Source organism: Chiloscyllium plagiosum, unplaced genomic scaffold (assembly GCF_037043375.1).
Source record: "Chiloscyllium plagiosum isolate Xiang-an unplaced genomic scaffold, Cpla_swu_hap1 HiC_scaffold_10, whole genome shotgun sequence".
Taxonomy (NCBI): domain Eukaryota; kingdom Metazoa; phylum Chordata; class Chondrichthyes; order Orectolobiformes; family Hemiscylliidae; genus Chiloscyllium; species Chiloscyllium plagiosum.
The window spans coordinates 26,999,879-27,024,338 of NW_028270148.1; the positions used below are offsets into that span (position 1 = coordinate 26,999,879).

At 40.9% G+C, this 24,460-nt stretch overlaps 1 protein-coding gene across 1 annotated transcript in view; it reads left to right on the top strand.

Moving 5' to 3' along the window:
• The window catches only part of ryr2a (ryanodine receptor 2a (cardiac)), a 769,474-nt gene that overhangs the window by 480,254 nt on the left and 264,760 nt on the right, over positions 1-24,460 (top strand). The window contains exons 28-30 of the mRNA XM_087991236.1: positions 7,920-8,128; positions 14,052-14,404; positions 23,600-23,717. Coding sequence (XP_087847362.1) covers positions 7,920-8,128; positions 14,052-14,404; positions 23,600-23,717 — 680 coding nt within the window. The remainder of the gene's footprint in view (positions 1-7,919; positions 8,129-14,051; positions 14,405-23,599; positions 23,718-24,460) is intronic.

A 24,460-nucleotide genomic window follows, 5' to 3' on the forward strand; every position in this document is an offset into this window, starting at 1 on the left:
TTATGATGCTTCTCAGAAGATTAACTGCTATAAGTTGGGGTTTCCACCCTTTGAAGGGATGAGATCTGGCCCCAAGAGTTGCCCATCAGAGGGCTGGCAACTCATCACCCTCAACAGTGCCTCCAGGGGTGGTGGCCACTGATGGGACTGCGGCAGGCCAGGACCAAGTGTGAAGAATGAGGCTGAGAATTAAGGCATTTCAGGTCGGGCTTACCAGTGTCAGTCAGGCAGGCCATGTGGGTGGGTCAGTTGTGAGAGCATCAGGAACAACCCTTTCATGGCCCATGGCTCTTCATACCTTTTTCTTATTCACTTGTGGGGCATGGTGTTTGTGGCTTGGCCTAGAGCTCCCACTTCCTGGCAGTGAGTTTGCCAGGATACAACTGTTGGGTCACTCCAGGTGAAAAAGTGTTGAATAGTCACTGGTTAAAAAAACGGAGCAACTGGGAGTTGACCTAAGGATGGGAGGGCCATCAACCACCTTCCCTGTCGCTGGTGAAATGCTAACCCTCAATATCCAACATGATTTCATATCCTCCCCACACCTAGCACTTCCCACTTTGTTTATGCAGTGAGTCCAGTTGGGTTTTTAGGTCATGATAATCTCAAGTTAGTGGGGAAATTCAGTGATGGTCAAGCAGTGGTGGTTAGATTGTGTCTTATTGGAGAAGTCATTGCCTGGCATTTCTGTGGTGCGAATGTTACTTGCTATTTGTCAGCCCAAGCATGGATATAGTCCAGATTTGTTGCATTTGATCATGCACTGCTTCAGTTTGTGATGCGTTGTGAATGGTGCTGAATATTGTGCAATCATCGGCAAACATCCCCACTTCTGACCTTATGATGGAGGGAAGGTCATTGATGAATCAGCTGAAAATGGTTGGGTCTGGAACACTACCCTGAGGAACTCCTGCAGAGATGTTCTTGAACATTTAAAAGCTTTCCTTTAAAATCCTTTAATATCTATTCGTAAACCCATTGAGCTGACTCATACATTAGCTTTAATGTTATACACTGATTTTTACTTTCTTTGATCTTTTAATTAAGGTTATTTATAGACTCTCAAAATAATTCAACTTTGCGACAGAAATAATTAACCCCGGCCTTACTTGCTAAATTTTCCAGTTTCCAGTTCCAGTGTCAGAAATGTTAATCTGTCTCTTCTCTTGTTTCACACACTTATTGATCTGCTCTATGTTTCCAATAGGATCACTTTTAGATTTTCAGCATTTTACATAGCATGAGAACTGCATTGATGGCTGGAGTGCTCTCAAAGTGAGCATAGGGTGTGTGTGTGAGTATGTGTGTGTGCAGGAGAGGCGGTGAGGCACTGGAGTGATAGGGATAGAAGGTGGTGGTTGAGAAAGGGGAATGTTGAAAGGCAGTGCCTCTCCTTTTGCTGATGCTTCACCAGCAATGGTTGCCAGGATCCTCCACAAAATATATAGCCAGTACACACTCACATCTTATTGTCCAATCAGTGCCATTAAGAAAACAGAAAGAAAAATACTTTGTTGTGAAACATAGATGATTACATTGGAGCACTATAATCGAAGGCTGGTTTCCTATGAAATGCCACATTAATAATTTATCTCCTGCTGAGTAATTCTGCATAAATAAATGTACTGAACAGAATAGGGTAAGTGATAAATTGCAGCAATAGACCATTCAGCCTATTTGGAAAGCTGAAGCACATACATTTGCAGCACCAAAGCAAATATTGTCCTTTTGAGATATTTTCTAATGGTCACAAACTCTGATTATTTCTTGTGTATTTCTGGTGTCAAATTCCTGCCAAACCAGCAGAGTTCCCACAGTGGCATTGTTGTAGAAACAAGACTTGTCCAAATTCCAAGTTCTGTTGTGGCTTGTCATCTAATTTTGTGTGACCTTCTAGACTTTGCTGACCTGACTATGTGATGATAATTACATTGTTAGGACACTTTCTTGGGTTTGTCGTGTGTGCTGAACACATCATGGCCATAATTTATATCATCATTGTGGCTTTGGTTTGTCTTCTTCATTTGAATTACTAGCTAAGTGTCTTTTCTTGAAGTCGAGTTCTGTTCTTTTTCTTTTAAATTATTTATATGTCACTTCTATCAGTCACCAAAACTCCTTGTGCAAAGACCTGGAAACTTTGTTGTGTCAATTGATCCCTGAGTTGATATTGGTCCTTGGGCCTCATTCACATCAGGTTGTGGAATCGAGCTCAGCATCACCAGGGAGCTCAACAGACTGAAGAACATTTGAATTTTGCTCTGCTGTCTCAGTAGTGGGACATAGGCAGCTGTTGGCTATAACTGGCATAGCTATAGGCCAGTTAGCCTAACATCTGTCATTGGGAAGAAGTTAGAGTCTCTCATAAAGGTTACAATTGCAGACCCTTCAGAAATACATAATGTCATCAAGCAGAATCAACATGGCTCTATGAAAGGGAAATCATACCTGACCACCTCATTAGAATTTTTCAAGGGTTATGCAGAGAATTATGGAATGGGGATAGTTTGAATTGAGACACTGGCAATGTGGAGAGAGCCAGGTATTGGGGTTAGTTTGAGGATCTCTCATGGGGCTCTCTTCTCACAACCCTGTAACAATGCCAAACAATTCCCTATACCTTTGGATGTTTAATCCATTTTCTGGATACTGTACCATTGATAATTAATGAACCACTGCTTCACACTTACCTTTTTTAACATTGGTATTGCTGGCTGAGCCAGCATTTATTGCCTGTCGTTAATAGCCCTTCAGAAGGTGGTGTTGAACTGTCTCCCTGAACCATTGCACCTTCACTCACAAAGTTTGAGACTCAACCACTTACAATGCATTTTATTTTCTGTGATTCACCTTGTACTCTGCTCCATTTCTCCCAGTTTGCATATGTTTTCTGAATCATCTGCTGCCTTACCCCCGGTCACCCAATGCCTCCTGGCATCTTTGCATTACACTGTATTCTGTTAGTCCTTTTTTACCAGCCCCCATATCCAAATGTTCACTGCACATGCCTTGGCCCAGTTATGCTCCCTGCTTGCACCCTGTCTACTGGTGCTCTCTGATCCCTGACCCCCTTTACCTTCCTGTCCTTTCTGTATACTCTACTAACTCTTTTATTTCCCCCATCCACCTCCCCACATCTTTCCCTTTATCCCCTGCTGATTGTGTCCTGGTGCATCTTGTTCCCTATTTTCTCCCCTGCCTGTGTTTTTTGTTCACTGCATCTTCTCAGGTTTTCATTGGTTACCTGGTTTCCTCCTAATCTTATCACTTGTTCATCAACCCCTTTCTGCTCTCTGTTCATGAGGCACTTTCGAAAATGATTGATCTGATCAAACTTGAGTGTTATTGAAAAGAGAGATATGTCACCTTGCACTCAAGAAAAGAAATGCAAGAATGCTAAACTTCAAATCATCTTATGGAATTTGGAATTATTGTGTTAACGTTTTGACAACTTATCTCTCTTTTCAACAACATTCCTGTTCTGTGTTCTCAAGCAATGTTTATATGATGCAAATTAAAATCATTATAAAAATATGTTTAAGTTTTTAACCTTGCAGAATTAATTTTGCCTTGTGCAGATGTGATTTTCCAATGCCTTTTTACTGCAGCAGCTCGACTCTATCCAGTGTTTGTGGTCCAGTGACTGTGAGTAATGCCCACAACCCCCTTATGTTTTTCCCTGTATTAGCCTGTGCTGAAGCAAGCCATGCCAGGAGGGAATCCTTCCTCAAGGCTGCTAGAATCTTCATTGTGCAGATTGCATTAGGTTCATGTGGAAATTCAAGTTATCAGTGGCGCGCTCTAAGGGAAAGACATAAATATCTTTCCTGAGCGAGCAAAATCAAAGGAGATCAGTTCATCTTAATGAATGTATTGCTACCGACAGTGTATTGTGTGTGTTCAGTAAGGGCTAGAGTGAATTTTTAGTAGTAAATGACAAGTTGACATTGTCGAGTGTAGAAAGCTTTGAATAATTCAAGTGCAAAGTATAATTTTATGTCCTGCCAAAGCTTTGAATGAACAGGATGTGAACATGGATGAATTGTTGACCTACACCTGCAAAATATCAATTAAGACAAGAAATACTCTGATTGATTTTCAGCACTTGGAGTCGTGAAGCATATCAATAATGGCTAGGGTGAGTAGGGCACTGTGAGAAAATTCATTGCTTACAATCCCTAGTGGCTTCAGTTCTGTTTGTGATAATAGCATTGTAAAAAATGATATGTTGGTTAGGTAAGATGAAGTAAGCTGAGAGGAGGTTTGTAAGCCCATGATTAGATTTTTGTGTTGTAAAACTCTCTAGTTCTTCAGTCTGTTCAAACATTCACTGCTTCTTGATTCAGGACCAATAATTTATTTGTACATTGCATGCCATGTGTGAACATTTACATTAGTATTGTTGCAACAAATCTACTTAGATTGCAGGCTGATTTTTCCAATATTTTCCAACACATCCAGAATGCAGAAGTAGAAATTGAAAATTGTTTCTTTTGGCTTTGCCTTCACTTCCTCCCTTCTTTTCTGTTGTTGATTCTCTTCACTTTTATTATTTTTGTTTCATTGTGTGACACAATGCTTCAAGAAGCTTGTTTTGACGAGACTGAGCACAACAGGAAATCTGCCTGACTGCCCCCCTCCCCACTTGCCCAATCTGTGATCAGCTGTATCATTCTTCATTATCTGGACCTAAAGTTCACTGAACAACCCGTCCATGGAGGCAGCCAGACAAGTCCATTCCAGAGCCAATATGATGTTGTAGAGGATTCTTCCAACCTTGACTCCAGTTTGCTGTGTGGCTCCTAATCTCATCACCTGTTCACCAATCCCTTTCTGCTCCCTGTTCATAAGGCACTTTTGAAAATGATTGATCTGATCACACTTGAACATTGCTGAAAAGAGAGACGTGTCATCTTGCACTCATCAAGAGAAATACAAGAATGCCAAATTGCCTGTTGCTTCTGTGCCTGTTTGTGTATCTTTATAAAGTTTTCGTGTTTGAAATCACGGGGTTGTCTCCTGCCTGGAGTGAACCGGCACCTGGTCATTGGCAGTCCTTTCAATGCCAGAGTCCTGGGACATTTCTTCCTCCGATTGTTTGAGGAGGCAGTTTGCCTATGATGTGCTCACCCTGACCCTTACCTGGCTCTAGTACCCATCGAGTCAGTATCTGGACTGAAGGAAGGTGCAGGAGACAACCTTGCTGAGGTTTCCTCTGAGGCAAATGTATCTTCTTCTTTAGACATAGTGTGGACTGGAGGGACCGCAATTATCAGGGCAGAGACTGTAGGGATGCTGCTGGTGCAGAGTGTACCGGGAAGCTGGAAATGGAGCACTTCTCTTGGTTTCAGTTTGATCTATGTATCTTTTAAATGAACTTATATTTGGTGATCTTTGGCTTCCCTTTCAGAGATTGCAAATTTGGCCACACATGGGCTATATTTTCCTGAACTCACTCGACCTGGTGTAATTGTGGAAAGTTGGAGAGCGGTTCCTTATTTGAATCAAACAATGGTCTAACTCCTGTGTCCTCTGTGGATCCCAGTCTCTTTTTCTGAATTTATCACATGGTGGGTGGCACACAAATGGTCTGAGATATGTGTGTGTGCATCCACCTTGCCATCTTGGATGCTCAGTCATGAACTTAATGTCTGTAAAACCTAAATGTACTATTTGTTGTCTTGTATAATTAGCTTGCTTGTGATGTAGCCGTTGTTAAGGAGCTGGTTTAGAATTGGAGTTGGAGTCACAAATGTCAAATTCAGATTTTAGAAGGAAATCTCTTAATGCTGAACATCCTGTTGTGTAGGAGGGATGTACTTGGTGTCCTTTTGGTATCCTCTGGTAGATATGTGTACTGTATGATGGTCTTGATGGCTTCATGAGGTGCAATTGTAGTTGTTTTTTCTTAACATTGATCAGTTACTAGGAGCCACAGAAATCTTTGTTTCAGAAACCTTTGATATGTAAAGCTACAATCTCCTATGTGCAAACTGAAACACTTGTCTCACTGATCGAACAAAATGCATTCCTGTGCAAAGGTATGATTTGTTTGAAGTGGAGCTCTTGTGTCATTTTAGAGCTTGAGCTGCTCATGGTTAAACTAATGAAATGCTTTTACAATCCATCCACATAAGGGCTTTATTTTCTTCCATATTTTAATTACCTACTCAACAAATTCTCATATGCACTGACTCAATGAGTCACAGGGGCTAATTAAAATGTTTGGCGAAAAGTATTGCAGGCAAGCAAATAGGACCTCACACTGCCCAATAAGCCACATGAAAATCTGGACAAGTGGATATGAGACCAGTTAATATGCAACAGGCTCAACACCCTACAGTGGGGCTTTCCAAAACAGTTGTTATGACTCTAAATGAGATGAAAACTTGGAAGAATTTGGAGCTGTGATCTCCAAGGCAGCAACGATTGACCCTCTTCCCCTTGCTCTAATTGGTCTTTTCCTCTTCCCTGTACCAAGAGAAATTGTGATAGTTTTCAAGCCTCAAAGTGGGACCACAGTGGAAAAGGTTTGGGAAGCATTGTCGCACAGTGTAGATTACAAGTGCTGTTGGTTGATAGAACCTGGATAAGTAAGGTTCACTTGGGCTGTCATTCCATTGTTAATAAGGTGGACTACAAGAAAATAACTTGGTAAGTCTGTACAACTCTGCTCAAAGTGCTCTATGACCATTAGTGATGGATGTTATGAGACAGACTGGTAAAAACCTTTCAGTACAAGATTTTGGCCCTTCGGCCCAACAAGTCCACACCGACTCTCCGAAGAGCAACCCACCCAGACCCATTCCCCTACATGTACCCCTTCACCTAACACTACAGGCAATTTAGCATGGCCAATTCACCTAACCTGCAGATTTTGGACTGTGGGAGGAAACCGGAGCACCCGGAGGAAACCCACGCAGACACGGGGAGAATGTGAAAAATCCACACAGACAGTTGCCTGAGGCGGGAATTGAACCTGGGTCTCTGGCGCTGTGGGGCAGCAGTGCAAACCACTGTGCCACTGTGCCGCCCACAGTTAAGCGTCTGAAGAAATTAAAACATAAAAATTGTTCACAGTTTGTATTGAGTTCCATCCGGATAGTAATTGCAGCAGCTATGCAGTATAGGATCATAGAATCTCAACAGTGCAGAGAGAAACCATTCAGCCCCTCGAGTCTGCACTGACCCTTTGAAAAGTATCCCACTTAGACTTACCTACCTCCCCTATCACCCCGCATTTCCCATGGAGAATCCACCTGGCCTGAACATCCCTGGACACTGTGGGCAATTTAGCACGGCCAATCTACCTAACCTGCCCGTCTTTGAACTGTGGGAGGAAACTGAAGCACCTGGAGGAAACCCATGCAGACACGGCGAGAATGTGCAAACTCCACACAGACAGTCACTCGAGGCTGGAATCAAATCTGGATCCCTGACGCTGTGAGGCAACAGTGCTAACGACTGTGCAGCCGTGTATCTATTCAATAGTTCTCCCATGTTTTACGATTTCTGTAATTAACTAGTTAATTGACAAAGGACGTTCACAGCATGTGAACTCTCAATAAATGATTGTAGAAGATGGCGTAATGAAAAATATTTACATTGTTTTGAGCTGTTTCAAACACAAGGGGGAAGATTTTGACTCTGGGCAATAATCTAAAACAGGAAATGTTGGCTTAGCCTGACATTGTACAGTTGTTTTCTTTCCCACTGGCATGGAAGAAAATATTTATTCAGAGACATATATTATGCAGTTAATTTGAAATCTCAAATTGGCCAAATTCAAAATTATCTCCAATGTTGTCTTTTTCTTACAACACTTATTAAACGCGTGCCTTACATTAGTGCTGTAAGTGCTGTAATAATATTTTGCTTTCATTGTTTTTCCTCCCCTTGCCCTTCCTCTCACACCATAGGTTTCATTCCAGTGTGTAGTCTGGGGCTCTCTCAAGTTGGCAGAATGAACTTTGGCAATGATGTTAGCACCCTGAAGTACTTCACCATTTGTGGGCTGCAAGAAGGATATGAGCCCTTTGCTGTGAACATGAACAGAGACATCACAATGTGGTTTAGCAAAAGGCTGCCTCAGTTTGTACCTGTACCAGCAAACCACGAACATGTTGAGGTAGGGTAGACAGCATCTGTGTTTAGTCTCAAGTTTAAGGGGGAATATCGTTGTCAGAAAACTTGCTGGTCATTATTTTGAGCCAAGCACCAGTAACCCAATGACAGATTTCAAACAGATTGCTTCTCTTCCAGACTGGGTTTGAATATTAACAATGTGCTTTTGAAAGATAACACCCTGCTCAGCTTTTGAGTCATGCATCTGATGTCTTTGTATTTTGTGGCTGTTGTTTGTCATATATGGGCAGTTCAGTGATCCTAACATATAAACATATGAATTAGGAACAGAAGACCACGCCACCATTCAATAAGATAATGAGACCATAAGAGAGAGGAGTGGAAGTAAGGCCATTTGGCCCATCAAGTCCACTCCACCATTTAATCATGGCTGATGGGCATTTCAATTCCACTTACCCGCACTCTCCCCGTAGCCCACATTATTCTCCATTTGCCATATTTTTGCCCACTCACTCAAATTCTTTATATCCGTCTGCGACTTCCTTATGTCATAGAGTCTTAGAGTCAGAGAGATGTATAGCATGGAAACAGACCCTTCGGTCCAACGCATCTATGCCACTCAGTAAAAACTGCATGAGTCAACCACCTGCTCAAAAACTGCATGAGTCCATGTAAAATTCTGTAAATGTATTTTTTTTAGAAATAGAATCAGTCTAAACCTTGGGGCACAGACAGCCTCACACAGGGCACCTCACACCTTCAATGCGTTATCTGAGCTGACATGGCATCTGTTGTTAAAGTTCACTTGAGAATGTTACTTTAAAAAAATTTCTGGGATTTACATATGAAAGAACTGAAACCAACATAGTCATTCTAAAAGATGAGAGACTTAACAAAGAATCCAAGTCTTTTTCAATACATAATTTCAGTTGCATCACACTGTAAACATCTGCTATAAATTCTGTGTCTTATGATCTTATACTCCACAACCACCTGAAGGAGCAGTGCTCAGAAAGCTAATGCTTCCAAATATACCTGTTGGACTTTCACCTGGTGTTGTGTGATGTTTTTTTCATCTTCCTGATGACATTGAGGTTTTCTGAGTACACAGCTTTAATCATCAATTTGATCACCTTACCCACGACAGATGTCATGCTAACCGGTCTATACTTCCCTGTTTTTTTGCCTACCTCCGTTCTTAAACAGAGGGGTTATATTTGCTATCCTGCAGTCTGATGGGACTTTTCATGAATTGAGGGAATTTTGAAAAATCAACACCAATGCATCCATTTCCTCATTGGTTCTTGTTTAAGATCCCAGGATAGTGTTGTCAGCTCACAGCAATTTGCTGAGTGCTGCTTCCCTCATGATTGTAGTTTCACTAAATTCCTCTCTCTCTTCTACCTCCTGAGTTACAGCTATTACTGGAAGTTTTATGTATTCTGTCTAGTCAGGACAGAAGCAAAATATCTGTTGTGCTTTTCCAGCACCACTCTACTCCAGAAGCAAAATATTTGTTCATTTGATCTGCTATTTCCTTATGGTCTACTATTAACTGTCCATTTTCACTCTATGGAGGACCAACACTCACTAAATTCCCTTTAAAATATCTTTTGCTATACACGCCTGCTATCTGGTTTTACATTCCTTACTTTCATACTTGATTAACCTGATTAACCTTCTTATTATTCTCTGCCATTCTTTACATTGTGATCAATCACCTGACCTGCCACTCATCTTTCTGTAGTTATGTGTTTTACGTTGAGTTTGTTGCTTTGCCTAACTTCAGTTAACCATGAATGATGAATTACATAGAACATAGAACATAGAAGAAGACAGCGCAGTACAGGCCCTTCGGCCCTCGATGTTGCGTCGATCCAAGCCCACCTAACCTACACGAGCCCACTATCCTCCATATGCCTATCCAATGCCTGCTTAAATGCCCATAATGAGGGAGAGTCCACCACTGCTACTGGCAGGGCATTCCATGAACTCACGACTCGCTGAGTAAAGAATCTACCCCTAACATCTGTCCTATACCTACCCCCCCTTAATTTAAAGCTATGCCCCCTTGTAATAGCTGACTCCATACGTGGAAAAAGATTCTCACTGTCGACCCTATCTAAACCCCTAATCATCTTGTACACCTCTATCAAGTCACCCCTAAACCTTCTTTTCTCCAATGAAAACAACCCCAAGTGCCTCAGCCTTTCCTCATACGATCTTCCTACCATACCAGGCAACATCCTGGTAAACCTCCTCTGCACCCGTTCCAGTGCCTCCACATCCTTCCGATAGTATGGCGACCAAAACTGCACACAATACTCCAGATGTGGCCGCACCAGAGTCTTATACAACTGCAACATGACCTCAGGACTCCGGAACTCAATTCCTCTACCAATAAAAGCCAGTACGCCATATGCCTTCTTCACCGCACTATTTACCTGGGTGGCAACTTTCAGAGATCTGTGTACATGGACACCAAGATCTCTGCTCATCCACACTACCAAGTATCCAACCATTAACCCAGTACCCCATCTTTTTGTTACTCTTACCAAAGTGAATCACCTCACACTTAGCTACATTGAACTCCATTTGCCACCTTTCTGCCCAGTTCTGCAGCTTATCTATATCCCGCTGTAACCTGCCACATCCTTCCTCACTGTCCACAACTCCTCCGACTTTCGTATCATCCGCAAACTTGCTCACCCAACCTTCTAACCCCTCCTCCAGGTCATTTATAAAAATGACAAACAGCAATGGTCCCAAAACAGATCCTTGCGGAACACCGCTAGTGACGGCACTCCAAGATGAACCTTTGCCATCAACTACTACCCTCTGTCTTCTTCCAGCCAGCCAACTCCTAATCCAAACCTCCAACTCACCCTCAATGCCATACCTCTGTATTTTTTGCAGTAGTCTACCATGGGGGAATTCTGTATTTAGAAGTTTTCTTTATAGTAAGAGCATACTTATTCTCCTTAAATATCTGCCACTGTATCTCTGTTGATCTATTTCCTTAGCCTTGTGTCCCATTCACTTCACTTAGCTCAGCTTTTGTGCCTAAAAAATAGTTGCTCTTATTTAGGTGTAAAATGCTAGGATTGATCTAATCACCACTCCTTCGAACTGGATGTGAAATTTAATCAAATCTGGTTGCTACTACTGTTAATTGTTGGTCATTGATCAATCTTGTCACATTGTAATCTGTTCTCTTTTTGGTTCCAGAACATGCTGCTCTGAGAAATTATCTCAAAAGCATTCATTTATCTCCATTTGATGTTTCCATTTAATATAGATTGAAGTCATCCATGATTATTGCTGTCCCACTATTGCAAGCACCCAATTTTTCTTCTAATATACTTTCTTATTTTCCCTGATGTCTCCACCCAAACCAATTTTACGTCCTGACCTCCTGAACACACGGTCAGCGCTAACTATTGCGCCCATGCCATCTTTGATTAACAGTGCTACCCCACCCATTTTACTTAGCTTACTGTTCTTCTTGAATATCACTTACCCCTAAAGAATTCAGGATCCCATCCTTGTAACCTTGCAGCTATATGTGTATTGGCTATTGGATCATATTTACTTTGTTATGAATCCTCTGCACACTGTGATACAGATCCTTTTGTTTTGCTATTTTCTTTATAACACCAGTGTAACCTCTGGCCATGATGGTTGGAGTATTCCTTGGTTTTACACTCTTTGTCCCTTCCTGCAAATCTCTGATCCTCATTTCCCATTTTACTGTTTTCCTTTCTTGTCTCTACTTTTTGATATAGCACACCTTTCCACATTATATTCCTTGTCCCCACTGTGTAACTTAAATCCTATACTTCCAATAGGAGCCGGGTTCCAGGTTACAAATCATGATTCTGTCTCCAACTTACATTTCCTTCTGGTCCAACTTTCGCATTGGGATTGCTGAATTGGAAACACATTTTGTATTATACAGCCACATAGTTGAATTTGCAATCTGATTTCAATAAACTAGAGTGAATGTTCTGACACTTATAAATTGGTATTTTTTTCACAAAATCCTACTTCAAAAAGCAAGTCAAATCTAATCCAATCAATTTATGTTCCATCAGCATGAACTCTGTCTTTGATAAAATGATGGAAGATGTCAATGACTATGCTAATAAGCACTAATTACTTTCCAGTTAATTTGCTCACCAATGGTCATTTTCAAATCTCCCAGAACCCTCACCTTTTGCACCCATGCCATCTTTGATTAACAGTGATGCCTCATCCATTTTACTTAGCTTACTGTTCTTCTTGAATATCACTTACCCCAAACATGGGCAAAAGCTCTTAATGTTCAAGGTGAAGTGAAATTAACTGCACTTGATATCATTGCAGCATATGACCTAAAGTTGGATCAAGGAGCTCCAGAAAAAAATTAAGTTATTGGAAACTTGGGCTGCAGGGTGGGGGGAGCTCTCTAACCATAAGCCTAGCCCAAATCCTAACCCTATCGCAGTTTCAGTCATGTCTTGAACAAACAAAAGTAAATGTGTTTTAAGGAGACTAATTATCTCATCCTCAGCACTTTGCCATGATAGTTCCTTAGGGCATTGACTAGGTCAGAGCATCTTCAGCTGTTTATCTTGAAGTGAGAAGTGGAGCTGTTGATTACTTGTGGCACATTCCTCAAATAATGAAATAGTCTTTGCCCACATGCAGCAAGACTTGGCCAGCATCCAGATTTAGACAGATAAGTGATATCTCATATTAAGACCACACAAGGCAATGACCATACCCAACAATTGAACATCTCATTATTCCCTCTTAAAATCCAGTGGCATTGCCATTGTTGTATCCTTCACAATCCACAACCTGGGTGTCCCAATTTTTAAGAAATTTAAGGGGCTCACCACATAAATACTATGCCTACAAAAACAGGTGGAAGATTGGAACTTTGTGACAGGTAATTCAACCTTGTGATGTGCCGAAGTCTGTCCACTATCTGCAGAGAACATCAAGACTAAGGTGGAATACTGTCCACTGGATGGGTGCAGCTCTGACAGCACGTAAAAAGCTGGTCACTGTCCAGGACAAGGCAGCCTGCTTGATTGGCATTCCATTCACCACCTTAAATATCCAATTCTTTCAATCACATTATAACATGGCAGTAGTGTATACCATCTACAAGTTGCACTGCAGCAACAAGATTTCTTCCACAAGATTATCTCATCCTCAGCACTTTGCCATGATAGTTCCTTAGGGCATTGACTAGGTCAGAGCATCTTCAGCTGTTTATCTTGAAGTGAGAAGTGGAGCTGTTGATTACTGGTGGCACATTCCTCAAATAATAGAATGTTTAACGCTGTTGAGTGTCCACCAATGTCTTGAAAGACAAGGGCATCAGGCCCAGTTGAACATCAGCATCTCTAAGATCCCATTCAAGTGAGACAGCATTTCAACATGGTAATAAATTCCCATTCCTTCATTGCCTCTGGGTTACTATGCTGGAAAGCAATCCCCTGCCCAACAGCACCTGCGTAGCACCTTCACTTCCAACTGCACTATGTCAAAAAGTAACTCACTATTATCTTCTCAAAAATAATTAGCAATAAATGAGGGCTTTGCCACTAATGCTTACAGCTCATGACTGAGTAAGTAAAAGAAAAATTCTCTAACTTACAAATATAAATAAACTGACAACGCATTAAATGCCCCAACCCTTGGTCATTTTATGGTAAAAAGCTTTATGGCCAGTTCTACAATTCTAGGTAATAAGGCGAATTAAATAAAAATGAAGTCCTGACATTTATCAACTGGTAATTGTAGAGAAAGCTCTAAGCAGCATGTCTGTGGTGGGCCTTCATTTTAAGCAAGTGATGTTTTGGTTTGCTACAAATGTCAACACATGTTACATGTAATACATTACTTTGTATTTTAATTAATATGCAAAAACTAGAACATCATTTGCTAACAATTCTGTGGCATTTATGTACCAGGTGACACGAATAGATGGCACTGTTGACAGCTCGCCCTGCTTGAAGGTCATACAGAAGTCATTTGGATCTCAAAACAGTAACACAGACATTGCTTTCTATCGTCTGAGCATGCCCATTGAATGTGCAGAAGTGTTCTGCAAGATGTCCATTGGTGGTTTGGCAAATACCAATATCCTACCTCAGAAAAATGAAATTGAAGATTTTGATGCAGACTCTGACTTTGAAGTTTTGATGAAAACAGCACATGGACATCTGGCCTCAACCACAGCAGAAAAAGAGAAAGAAAGTGCCAAAACAGAGTTCAACAACCATAAGGATTACAATCAGGAAAAGCCTTCTCGTTTGAAACAGAGGTGAGTTTCATTGCACGTAAAAACACTGTATTTTTCACTGAAAGCTGAGCTTAAATCTTTCTGAAGTGGTAAAATGGAAGCATTCCTCTTTCTGACAGTTACCAGAGATTGAGCAGACAACATTTCACAAGAGAATTTCATACTTCATGCTTGAGGAATAGTGTGAAGTTATTTGGAATGCAGCATGGGATGGATTTTAGATTATTAGCAAACATCAAGATATATATTCTGAAGAACGGTCACTGGACTCAACACATGAACTACATTTTGTCTTCACAGTTGCTGCCAAACCTGCTGAGTTTCTTCGGCAATGTCTGTTTTTGTTTGACCGGATATAGAGCCATAATGTCATTGAGCACAGCACGGAAACAGACATTTCGGTCCAACTCATCCATGGTGACCAGATATTCTAACCTAACCTAGTTCCATTTTCCAGCACTTGGCCCATATCCCTCTAAACCCTTTCTATACATATATCCATCCATATGCCTTTTAAATGCTGCAATTGTACCAGCCTCCACTACTTCCTCTGGCCGCTCATTTCATACACGTACCACCCTCTGCCTGCCACTTAGGTCTCTTTTATATCTTTCCCCTTTCACTCTAAACCTATGCCCTCTAGTTCTGGACTCTCCCACCCCAGGAGAAAAAAACACTCTATTTATCCTAGATATATATACTGAATTCAGTTTTCGCCTCAATTATTGCCATTGCAAAAAAACTTTAACAGATCGATTTGTATTTTTATGTGAGATAACTCTTCTGCAGTTGGAATAGACAAAACAGTTTTCGAAGTGAAAAATATACAAATATGTCACGAATATTTGGTGATTATCATTTTGCATTCAGCTGCGATGATGAAGCTCTTTAGTTCAACATTCTCTTCATTTTTTGACACACATTAATAATAACTTTATTATTGTTATTATTACTGTTCTGAAGAAGTCAAAACAGACTCAAAACATTAACTCTGTTTCTCTCTCCACAGATACTGCCAGTCCTGCTAAGTTCATCCAGTATTTTTGTGTTTGTTAATAATAGCTTCCTTGCTCATTTTAGCTGCATTTTAAGGTTATTAATTGTAAGTGATGATTATTTTTATGAGGTAGAACTTGTACAATGTATGAGCACACGTGCCTCCATGTGTGATAGTATGGGGAGGGATCACCAGGCAGTATAACCTAGTATTATTAATGTATGTGGTCCTCAAAGCACTATTGTATACCTATGTAACCCATGGTGAATGGTGTTTTAAACATTCTCACTTTTGTGTTAAATTAAGTAACATACTTACTCATGTATACATAACAGAGCAAATTGCTTGCTAACAATTACAATGGTATTTATTTTGTTGAAATTTGACTGCTCAATAACAAATTCCAAGTAATTCACCTTAACATGTTATAAGTGTGACAGTGGTGTGGTAATTCCCATATAGTGCAGATCTATATAAAAATGCAGGATGCGATGGTCACATATTGTCAACTTTGAAATTGCTTCTCAAATGCTTGTTTCTTCTGATTGTTGCACAACTTTACAGAAAGGATATTAGACAGTCTCCTAATAATAAACTAAACATCTCAATATATATAATATATACATAATTTTTGCAGCTGACCACAAATTGACTCTGAAATTCAGCAAAGGGATAGGATTTTTTAGAACTGAGCGCTTTACTTTTAGACTCCGAAATCACACAGCTTCCTAGGAAGTACCAGTCAGCGTGACATTGGAATATCAGAGCAATGAATATTCATTGCAAGATCAGCTTGTAACGGCGTAGTGCACATTGCTCCTTACAGGGTCACAATTTACTGCAGTGGATTACATTCACTGCTGACAGTAACTGTTACTAACAGTGGGGCTGCTGCGACATACCAAGTCAATTTTTAGTTGGTCAGTCTTTGAGTGTTTTACTCATTACACCTCTGGTGATGGACCAGATACATTAGTCAAACATTCTACAGCAATTTTGCTGCTTCTACCCTGTGCAAAGATTTCAGAATGTTCACTGAAAAGAGTAGAATTGTAGAGCTGATTATGGTGGAAATAATATGGCACAAAGCATTGGTTTGTATGTCTGGGAGCAGTGCACTAGTCTCCTGTAATACTTATCACTGAAACTGGGTGCAAGGTAAGTGAGAGAAGCAGCGGTGTTAGTCCATTAGGGCGTGGCAAGGGGGAGCGAGTGGGTCCAGGGTCTGAGGTGAACATGGCAGGTGGAGGGGTAAGATGAAAAGTGGGGTTCTCAGGAGCTTGTGAAGGTCCTGTGATTGAAATAAGCTCCAGTGTAGCAGCAAAATGTTGCAGGTGAAACTCACAGGTCTGTGGGGAGAAAGCAGTGTTAATGTTGTGAGTTCCGAGGAAGAGTCACCGGACTCAAAACATTAACTCTTCTTTCTCCCCACAGATGCTGACAGACTCTGCTTAGTTTCGCCAACAATTTCTGTTTCAAAATTTTTGTTTCATATCTTCTTTGTTTTATTGTGTTGGTAGTGGAGGTTGCTTCCATCTTTCCTGTCCAAGAACAGTGTTCAAAGTTAAAAGTCATACAACACCAGGCTATAGTCCAACAGGTTTATTTGGAAGCACTAGCTTTCGGAACGCTGCTCCTTCATCAGGTGGTTTGCTATAAATTCTATGTCTTATGACCTTATACACCACAACCACCTGATGAAAGAGCAGTGCTTCGAAAGCTAGTGATTTTTTAACTTTGCACATCCTCAGTCCAACACCAGCATTCCAAATCAAGAACAGCGTTGCTGTCATTTTTGCGACTGTCTCTGGCCTCCGTCAAACTCCTGGGAAATAGCAACAGGAAGTGACTCTTTGGTGGCTGTTGATTGCGTCATAGGTGAGATTGATTGGCCACAACTGGGAACAGGATGATTGGGCTACTTGATGCCTCCCTGCAGCTCAAACAATTGGCAGGTAGGCACTGGAAAGGCATTGGTGGCATTTTCGGGCCACCCCTACCTGCCCATGGATCCAGTGGCTAACCGGAGATCTCTTGATTTGGAGGTGCTGGTGTTGGACTGGGGTGTACAGAGTTAAAAATCACACAACACCAGGTTATAGTCCAACAGGTTTATTTGGAAACACTAGCTTTAGGAGCACTGCTCCTTCATTAGGTGGTTGTGGAGTATAAGATTGTAAGACACAGAATTTATAGCAAAAGTTTACTGTAATCTTTTGCTATAAATTCTGTGTCTTATGATCTTATACTTCACAACCGCCTGATGAAGGAATAGCTCTCTGAAAGCTAGTGCTTCCAAATAAACCTGTTGCTCTAATAATCTGGTGCATAATTTTTATCGGAGATCTCTTGTTATTATATTCCAGTTCACTGGTTAGTATGTGACCTATTCTTAGGTGGATGGAAAAATAATATGTTTATGGGATTGTGGCTCAGCATATAATCTCTTAGACAAAGTAATTGAACATGAGACAGGTAAATGAATACTACTCAGTCAAGCTATTTTCCAGTTAATCGTAAGGAGAGCATTGGTAGCTGAGGGGTGACCTGATAGATAAAATTATTACTGGCATGAATAGGGTGGATAGTCAGTCTTTCTTTCCCCAAGAGTGGAAAGGTCAAATAGGTTTAAGGTAAGAGGGGAAGGAGATATGTGAGGCAAATTTTTTCCACAGAGGGTGATGGGTACCTGAAGGAGAGTTGTGAGAGGCAGATATGTTAGCACAGTTTAAAAGACATTTTAGACAGACACATGAACAGTCAGGCAATAGAGGGATATGGACCATGTGCAGGCAGATAGGTTAGTTTAGAATGGCATCATGATCAGCCCAGACATGGGTGGGCCAAAGGGCCTAATCCTGTGCTATGTTCCATGTATCAAAAATACAAAGATGTGGTGGTTAGTGCAGCCTGGGTTGTTGGTAAGTATTTTGGGGACAAATAAGCCACCAGGAGATGTAAAGGAATCGTCCCCACGGTGAAGTAAACAGTGAAAGGGGAGGTCCAGATATAATTGTACTCGGGAGGAAATCTGGATGTAGTAGCAGAGACTCAAATTAGTCATGGGAGGTCAGGAGAAGCACCATTGTTTTTCTGAACCATGAGATAACCCTAACACAATTAAGCACAATAGAGAAACATACCTGGGCTTCTTTTGGCTCTATTTTTGTGTACTATGACCAGACATCGGCAAGTCCAGGAGAGGCTTGCAAGCCTGGATTCAAATACCGTGTTGCGATCTGAATAGCATCATTAGATTGCAAGTTTTATCTGTTAATGAGCTCCGCCTCTTGGAGATGGGAAGATCTGGAAATAGCTTCAGGCCTGGACATGTTGGGAATGTATTTTCAAATTGAGCTTAAAGTTTTCAACCATCCTCGTGCTCTCAGTGACCTCCAAAACTTCTCCTTGGTCTGGCAGAGCCCAAGTTGCAGTTCTTAAGATGTTTTGAAGGATTACTGGGACAAATGAGTTTTCTTTAAAAAAATGATTCTTCATTTAAAAGTGGTTAGAACAAATGATTGGACCCAAACAAGCCTTTCCCTGTTTTAATAAAGAACCCTGTCAAATTGCTTTTTTGCTATATCTCTATTTGGAAACCTATCAAACTTAAGCCAATTGTATTATCAGTTTTATTAGAATAACAAATTTGTGAGGATGAAGTTTCTATTGGGCTTTCCTTCAGCCGTAATTTTGGTGGGAAGACATCCTATTTCTGCCCAATTGGGTTTCTCTCAACGTTGCAGTTCCTCAGTGGGAGACAGTCCAAGGAAATTCACCCCATACTTCGCTTGAGCAGCGATATCTCCTAATATCCCTTCCAAAACTTCCACTGGATTCAAGAGGATTATTCTGTTCTCCCATCTATGCTGTAACTGCCAAAAGTTGTTCATTTTCCCAGCCAGGGTAACCACGGTTCTAATGGCCTGAGGGACACTTTTTAAAACAGGTAGTACGAATATGAATGAGCTGCTGGAGGAAGTGATAAAGACGAGTACAATTACAACATTTAAAAGATATTTGGACAGGTACATGGATAGGAAATATTTAGGGGGGATATGGGCCAAGTGCAGACAAATGGGACTAGTTCAGTTAGGAAATGTAGTTGGCATGGATAAGTTGAAGGGTCTGTTTCTGTGCTGCATGTCTCTATGACTCTGAATCAGACCAGAGAAAATTGAGTTGGTCTGTATACACTGATATATTTAGGAAGGAACTTCAATTAGTTGTCCATTATCTTCCCATATTGTCATATATCTTTCTAATTTTTACCTTGTCCACTGATATTTTTGCTTTTCAATACTTCACACAATTGCATAAGCTCATAAAACATTGCTACTTCAGTGGGAACTAGGTTCACTTGCTTATCCAGTGATTCCACTGCTCATCATGGGAAAATTACAGCAGTCAGTCAGGAGACCCCTGGGAAATTCATGGTGGTGTTTTTAGAAAGTTAAGCTACTGTGAAATCACTTTTGCAGAAACAAAGAAAGCAAGCCCAGTTGACTTTGCAAGGTTTTATAAATTAAATCCGTAACAAATGAAATAATCTTTAATATCAATTTCAGTAACCTCACAATCAGTAAGATTCTTTCAATAATTAGGAAACCAAGACGACACTCCAGTGAGGGTTTGCCCAATAACTTGCCATTACCCTATTCTTTTATTGATTTGGTGGTGTGCTGTCTGTAAGATTAATGTATTAATCCACTGGTGTTTGCTGCTCCATCCATTTACTGACTTTATTGGTCATGCCCAATTCTCCATTACTTCATTAATTCACCAGTAAGTATTCTTCCAATGATTTACCTGCTGATGTGCCCGTTGCTCGATGAATTTATTATTTCAGTAGGTGTGCCTCCTATTGCAATAATTAATTCATTCACCAGACAACTCGCAGTATTTGTACGGCATGGTCATCCCACAAAATTAATTTGTCGGTAACTGCTGCACCATTGATTAATTTGTTGGTTGTTTTTGTTCCTGCTCCAATATTTTATTGATTATTTGGTTTGCTCAATGTTTTTTATTAATCAATAGTATGGGTTACTCTAATTAGTGTATTGTTAGTGCATCCTAATCCTCTCTGGGTATATTCCTTCACTACACCCTGCTTTCAATAACTTGTTAATATTTTCATACAATTGCCCTCTATGATTTAATTAATTCATTTACATTTGAAACTCCAGCACTTTATCCATTTACTGATTTGTCTACTGCAGTGTTTATACTTTGATTTGTTGTTCTCTATGAATTCCTTGCTCCCTGATAACCCATTAATTTAACTATTAGATGCTATACCTGCTGGTTTATGAATTGATGAATTCTTTGGTGCCCACTTCTCTGTCTAATTTGCAGTCACTCACTGACATACTAATTATTTGGTTACTGGTTCCCTCAGCTATTGAAAATTATTTATTTAAAGATGTCAATGGCTCCAACAATTTATTAATTCAAGAGGGTACATAACTGTGCTGCATTGTTCATCAGTATCCTTTTGTAGTTGTGAGTAATTCATATGGTTTTTGGAGTCAGACCTTTCCATCTGAAGCCTACCAGCTGCAGCTTATGGATAAGCTATAATTTTGGCAGATAGCACACCTCCCGGAGGCCTGTTTAATATGAATTACAGTGAGAATTCACATCTTAGTGTGGAATCAAATGCTACTTAGTTCTGACTCAGCACTGCCACCACAAATTCTTGAACCTGCCCCCAAATTATGGGTGATTTCGGGTGCTAGTTACCCAGTTGCTGAGCTACTTAAAAGGACACTCACCTTCTCTCGTTTAACTTGCTTCAACAGTTTAGCAAATATCTTTCTCTTACTTTTCGTCTGATATGGATGCAAAATCACTTTGGTTTTTGATTCTCATTCTCATTTTCAATAAGCTTAAAAAAGTATAGAATCGTGAAATCCCTACAGTGTGAAAGCAGGCCATTCAGCCTATCGGGTCCACACCCACCCTCCGAAGAGCATCCAACCCAGACCCACCTCATCTCTGTAACCCTGCACTTCTCATGGCTAATCTATCTAGCTTGCACATCCCTGGACGCTATTGGAAATTTCCTGTAACCAGTCTACCGAACCTGTGCATCTTTTGACTGTCGGAGCAAACTGGAGCAACTGGAAGAGCCTGGCTGTTTCTAAAATTAGGATCCATTCTGATCGGAAAAAGACAGGAGTAGCAACATATAGGAAAGCCAAATCTACATGCAGCAGAAAGGAGAGCACAGAAAGAGAGATCGATGCATTTATACAGCACTTTTCACAACTGCTAGTTGCCTCAAAGCACTGTGCAGTTAAAGAAAACCTTTTGAAGTTCAGTTACTGTTGAACTTTAGGAAATGTAACAGTCAGTTAGCTCCTACTAATGGCAATGTAATAAAGACCAGATAGTTTTTATTGACATCAGTTGAAAGATAAATATCGTTCAGACATTGTGGGTAGCTGTCCTGCTTTTCTTCAAAGTAATACCATGTGATCTTTAACAGCAGCCAGAGCAGGCATATAGAGTTTGGTTAAATGTTTCATCCAAAAGACAGCACCTCTGACAGAGCAGCACTCCGTCAACATTACACTATAGCATCAGCATTAATATTTTGAGTAAGAGACTTTGCAGACATCTTCATTCTCTCCATAACTAACAATACCTGCAGTTCTCGGGGGAGCAAGCATGGCTATGTATCTCCTGGAAGGAAGGCTCTCGCAGACTAATATTGCCACTTGCAACCATGGCTGTAATTCATGCCAAACTTTATTGTGATCCTCAATTTTGTCATCTCCAGTTTTGTCCCTATATTAGTTTAACAGCAGTATCATGGTTCCTGAAACTGGTTACTGAGACTTGCAACTTTATCATTTTCCCCCGTGTCAACCAAAATGGCAGGTTCAAAGTCTAAGATTTGAAGAAACCACAGACTGTTTCCAAGTTCATAGCAGCAGTGCTGACACATAATTTGCCATGAGGGTCCTTCATGTCAACTCATCACCTTCAGGAACTGTTAGAGAATCTAGGACTTCAATGTGGAACTGCTGTGCAATCATCGGAAGTGCATCACACTGGATACGATGGCATCAATGGGCTCTTCATTTGCTGGCTGGAGAAACTGTGGGGGTCCTGCATCGCCTTCTTTTGGGAAACCCTGTTGCACTGAGCCACTACCCGAGGATCAAGGAGCCAGGAGTGAGTGGGATGGGGATTGGGGAATGGATGTCTGACACACTGAGAGCTGCCAACCACTTGGAGACCAACTCTTCTGTATTCAGCAGCATCACCAAAACCTCGGATACAGGAGGAATGCAAGAATAGGGGAGTAATGGCAGCAAGGTGCCAATGATGTGGGGGTAACGGAGGAGCAATGCTTTTGGCTGGGTTCCCCTTTCCTGATGCCAACTCCTTTCGGAGCCTGCAAGAATAGAAAAGATAGATTACTCTTCATATCCTCTGCATGGTGAGTCCCCCACCTGGTTCTGAGTTCAAATGACCTGTATGGGATGAGGCCCTTGAGAGGACATTAATTGGCCACTTAAGTATGTAAATTGACAGAGGATGCTGCCCATGGATCTTCCTACCACAGACTTTATCGGGTGGAGACAGGAAGCTTGGAGTGTCTTCATTTAACTCCCTCCTTCCCAATTAAATGCCCTATGCAAAACTAATGGTGACGGGTGTTGAACGATGCCATTGACTGGGCCCAACATTATTTGAACCTCAGGACATGACCTGTCAGATTTCCTCATAGTCCTAGGTGCAGCCATCATGAACTTCTTTTCCAGTGATCCTCCCTCCATTGTCATCAGAAATGGAAATGGTCGCTGATGATTGCACCATGTTCATGAATGTTTTCAACTCCTCAGCCATCCATGCTCATCTGCAGCAACACCACGTTCAGGTTTGCACGGAAAATCGCAAGCAGCATCCATGCCAGGGAATGTTTATCTCCAACAAAGAGCACCTGACCACTTTCCGTTGGCATTTGGGGGTAACATCACCACTGGATTCCCCCAACCTTAGTATCCTGGGTGCTACCATTGACTAGAATAAGGAAAACAAACTATTTATTAATGTAATTTGCTCCATTCTACATAACTTTGTCTGTAACGAAGGTTACCGCAAGGTGGATAAAGCACTTTTGTTAAGATGACATAAGAACCAGTGTATAAATCAGTGCTTCAGATATATTTTGCTGCTCACAAATGAAATACCCTCCTTTTCAGGTTTATGTTAAAAAGGACGAAACCTGATTATAATGTGGCTCACTCCTCACCTCGACTTACGGAGGAAGTACTGGCAGAGGACAGGGATGATTATGACTTTCTGATGCAGACAACAACTGTAAGTGCTTTATAATGGTCACCTTACATCAAATTTACTTTTGCTTTAATGAAATACTTTCAACACTTATTTGTTGACTTGTTTCTGAAGCAGTTTTCATTTGCTTGGTCAAAATAGAGTATAGCTTGTGGATCCCATTGACTCACCAGTTGTTGTCCAGTACTTTCAAAAAGGGCCAAACTAATGCAGCATCATAAAAGAAGTTGAATAATTAACTTGCAGCATTTATTTACTTCCCCAATTCTATCATCTGCTGTTTCTGTTTTCTTGGTACCAAATCTAAAATTTGGAATTAAATCTGTTTCTTGTATTTGAAACAAAACTAGTGAAGGTAAATGATCTTATTTATATGTTGTCATGTGTATGTTGTCACAAAATATAGTAAAAAAGTGCTGGATAGTGTTGTCACACTCCGGCGTCACACAGAAAAGTTTAAAAAAAAGAATGTAAAGACTATGTAAAGAAAAATGGAGAAGTAAAGAAAAATTATCCATCTTGACAGTCCCTCTTGTTAATTGCTCCACCATGGGCCATGAGCCGGATGGCTAGGCACAAGCCCCCTTCATCCTGCTGCCATCATTGGAACAAAAGTCACCACACTTTGGCTCCATCTCACCTCCACTGATGCCCGTGCCACTATGAGTCCTCAATGGACCTCGCCAATGTAGATGCTGCTGATGCTGCCGAATACTGCACTGACCTAAAATTGACTCTGCTGCTGCCATGAGTCCGCTTTGGGACCA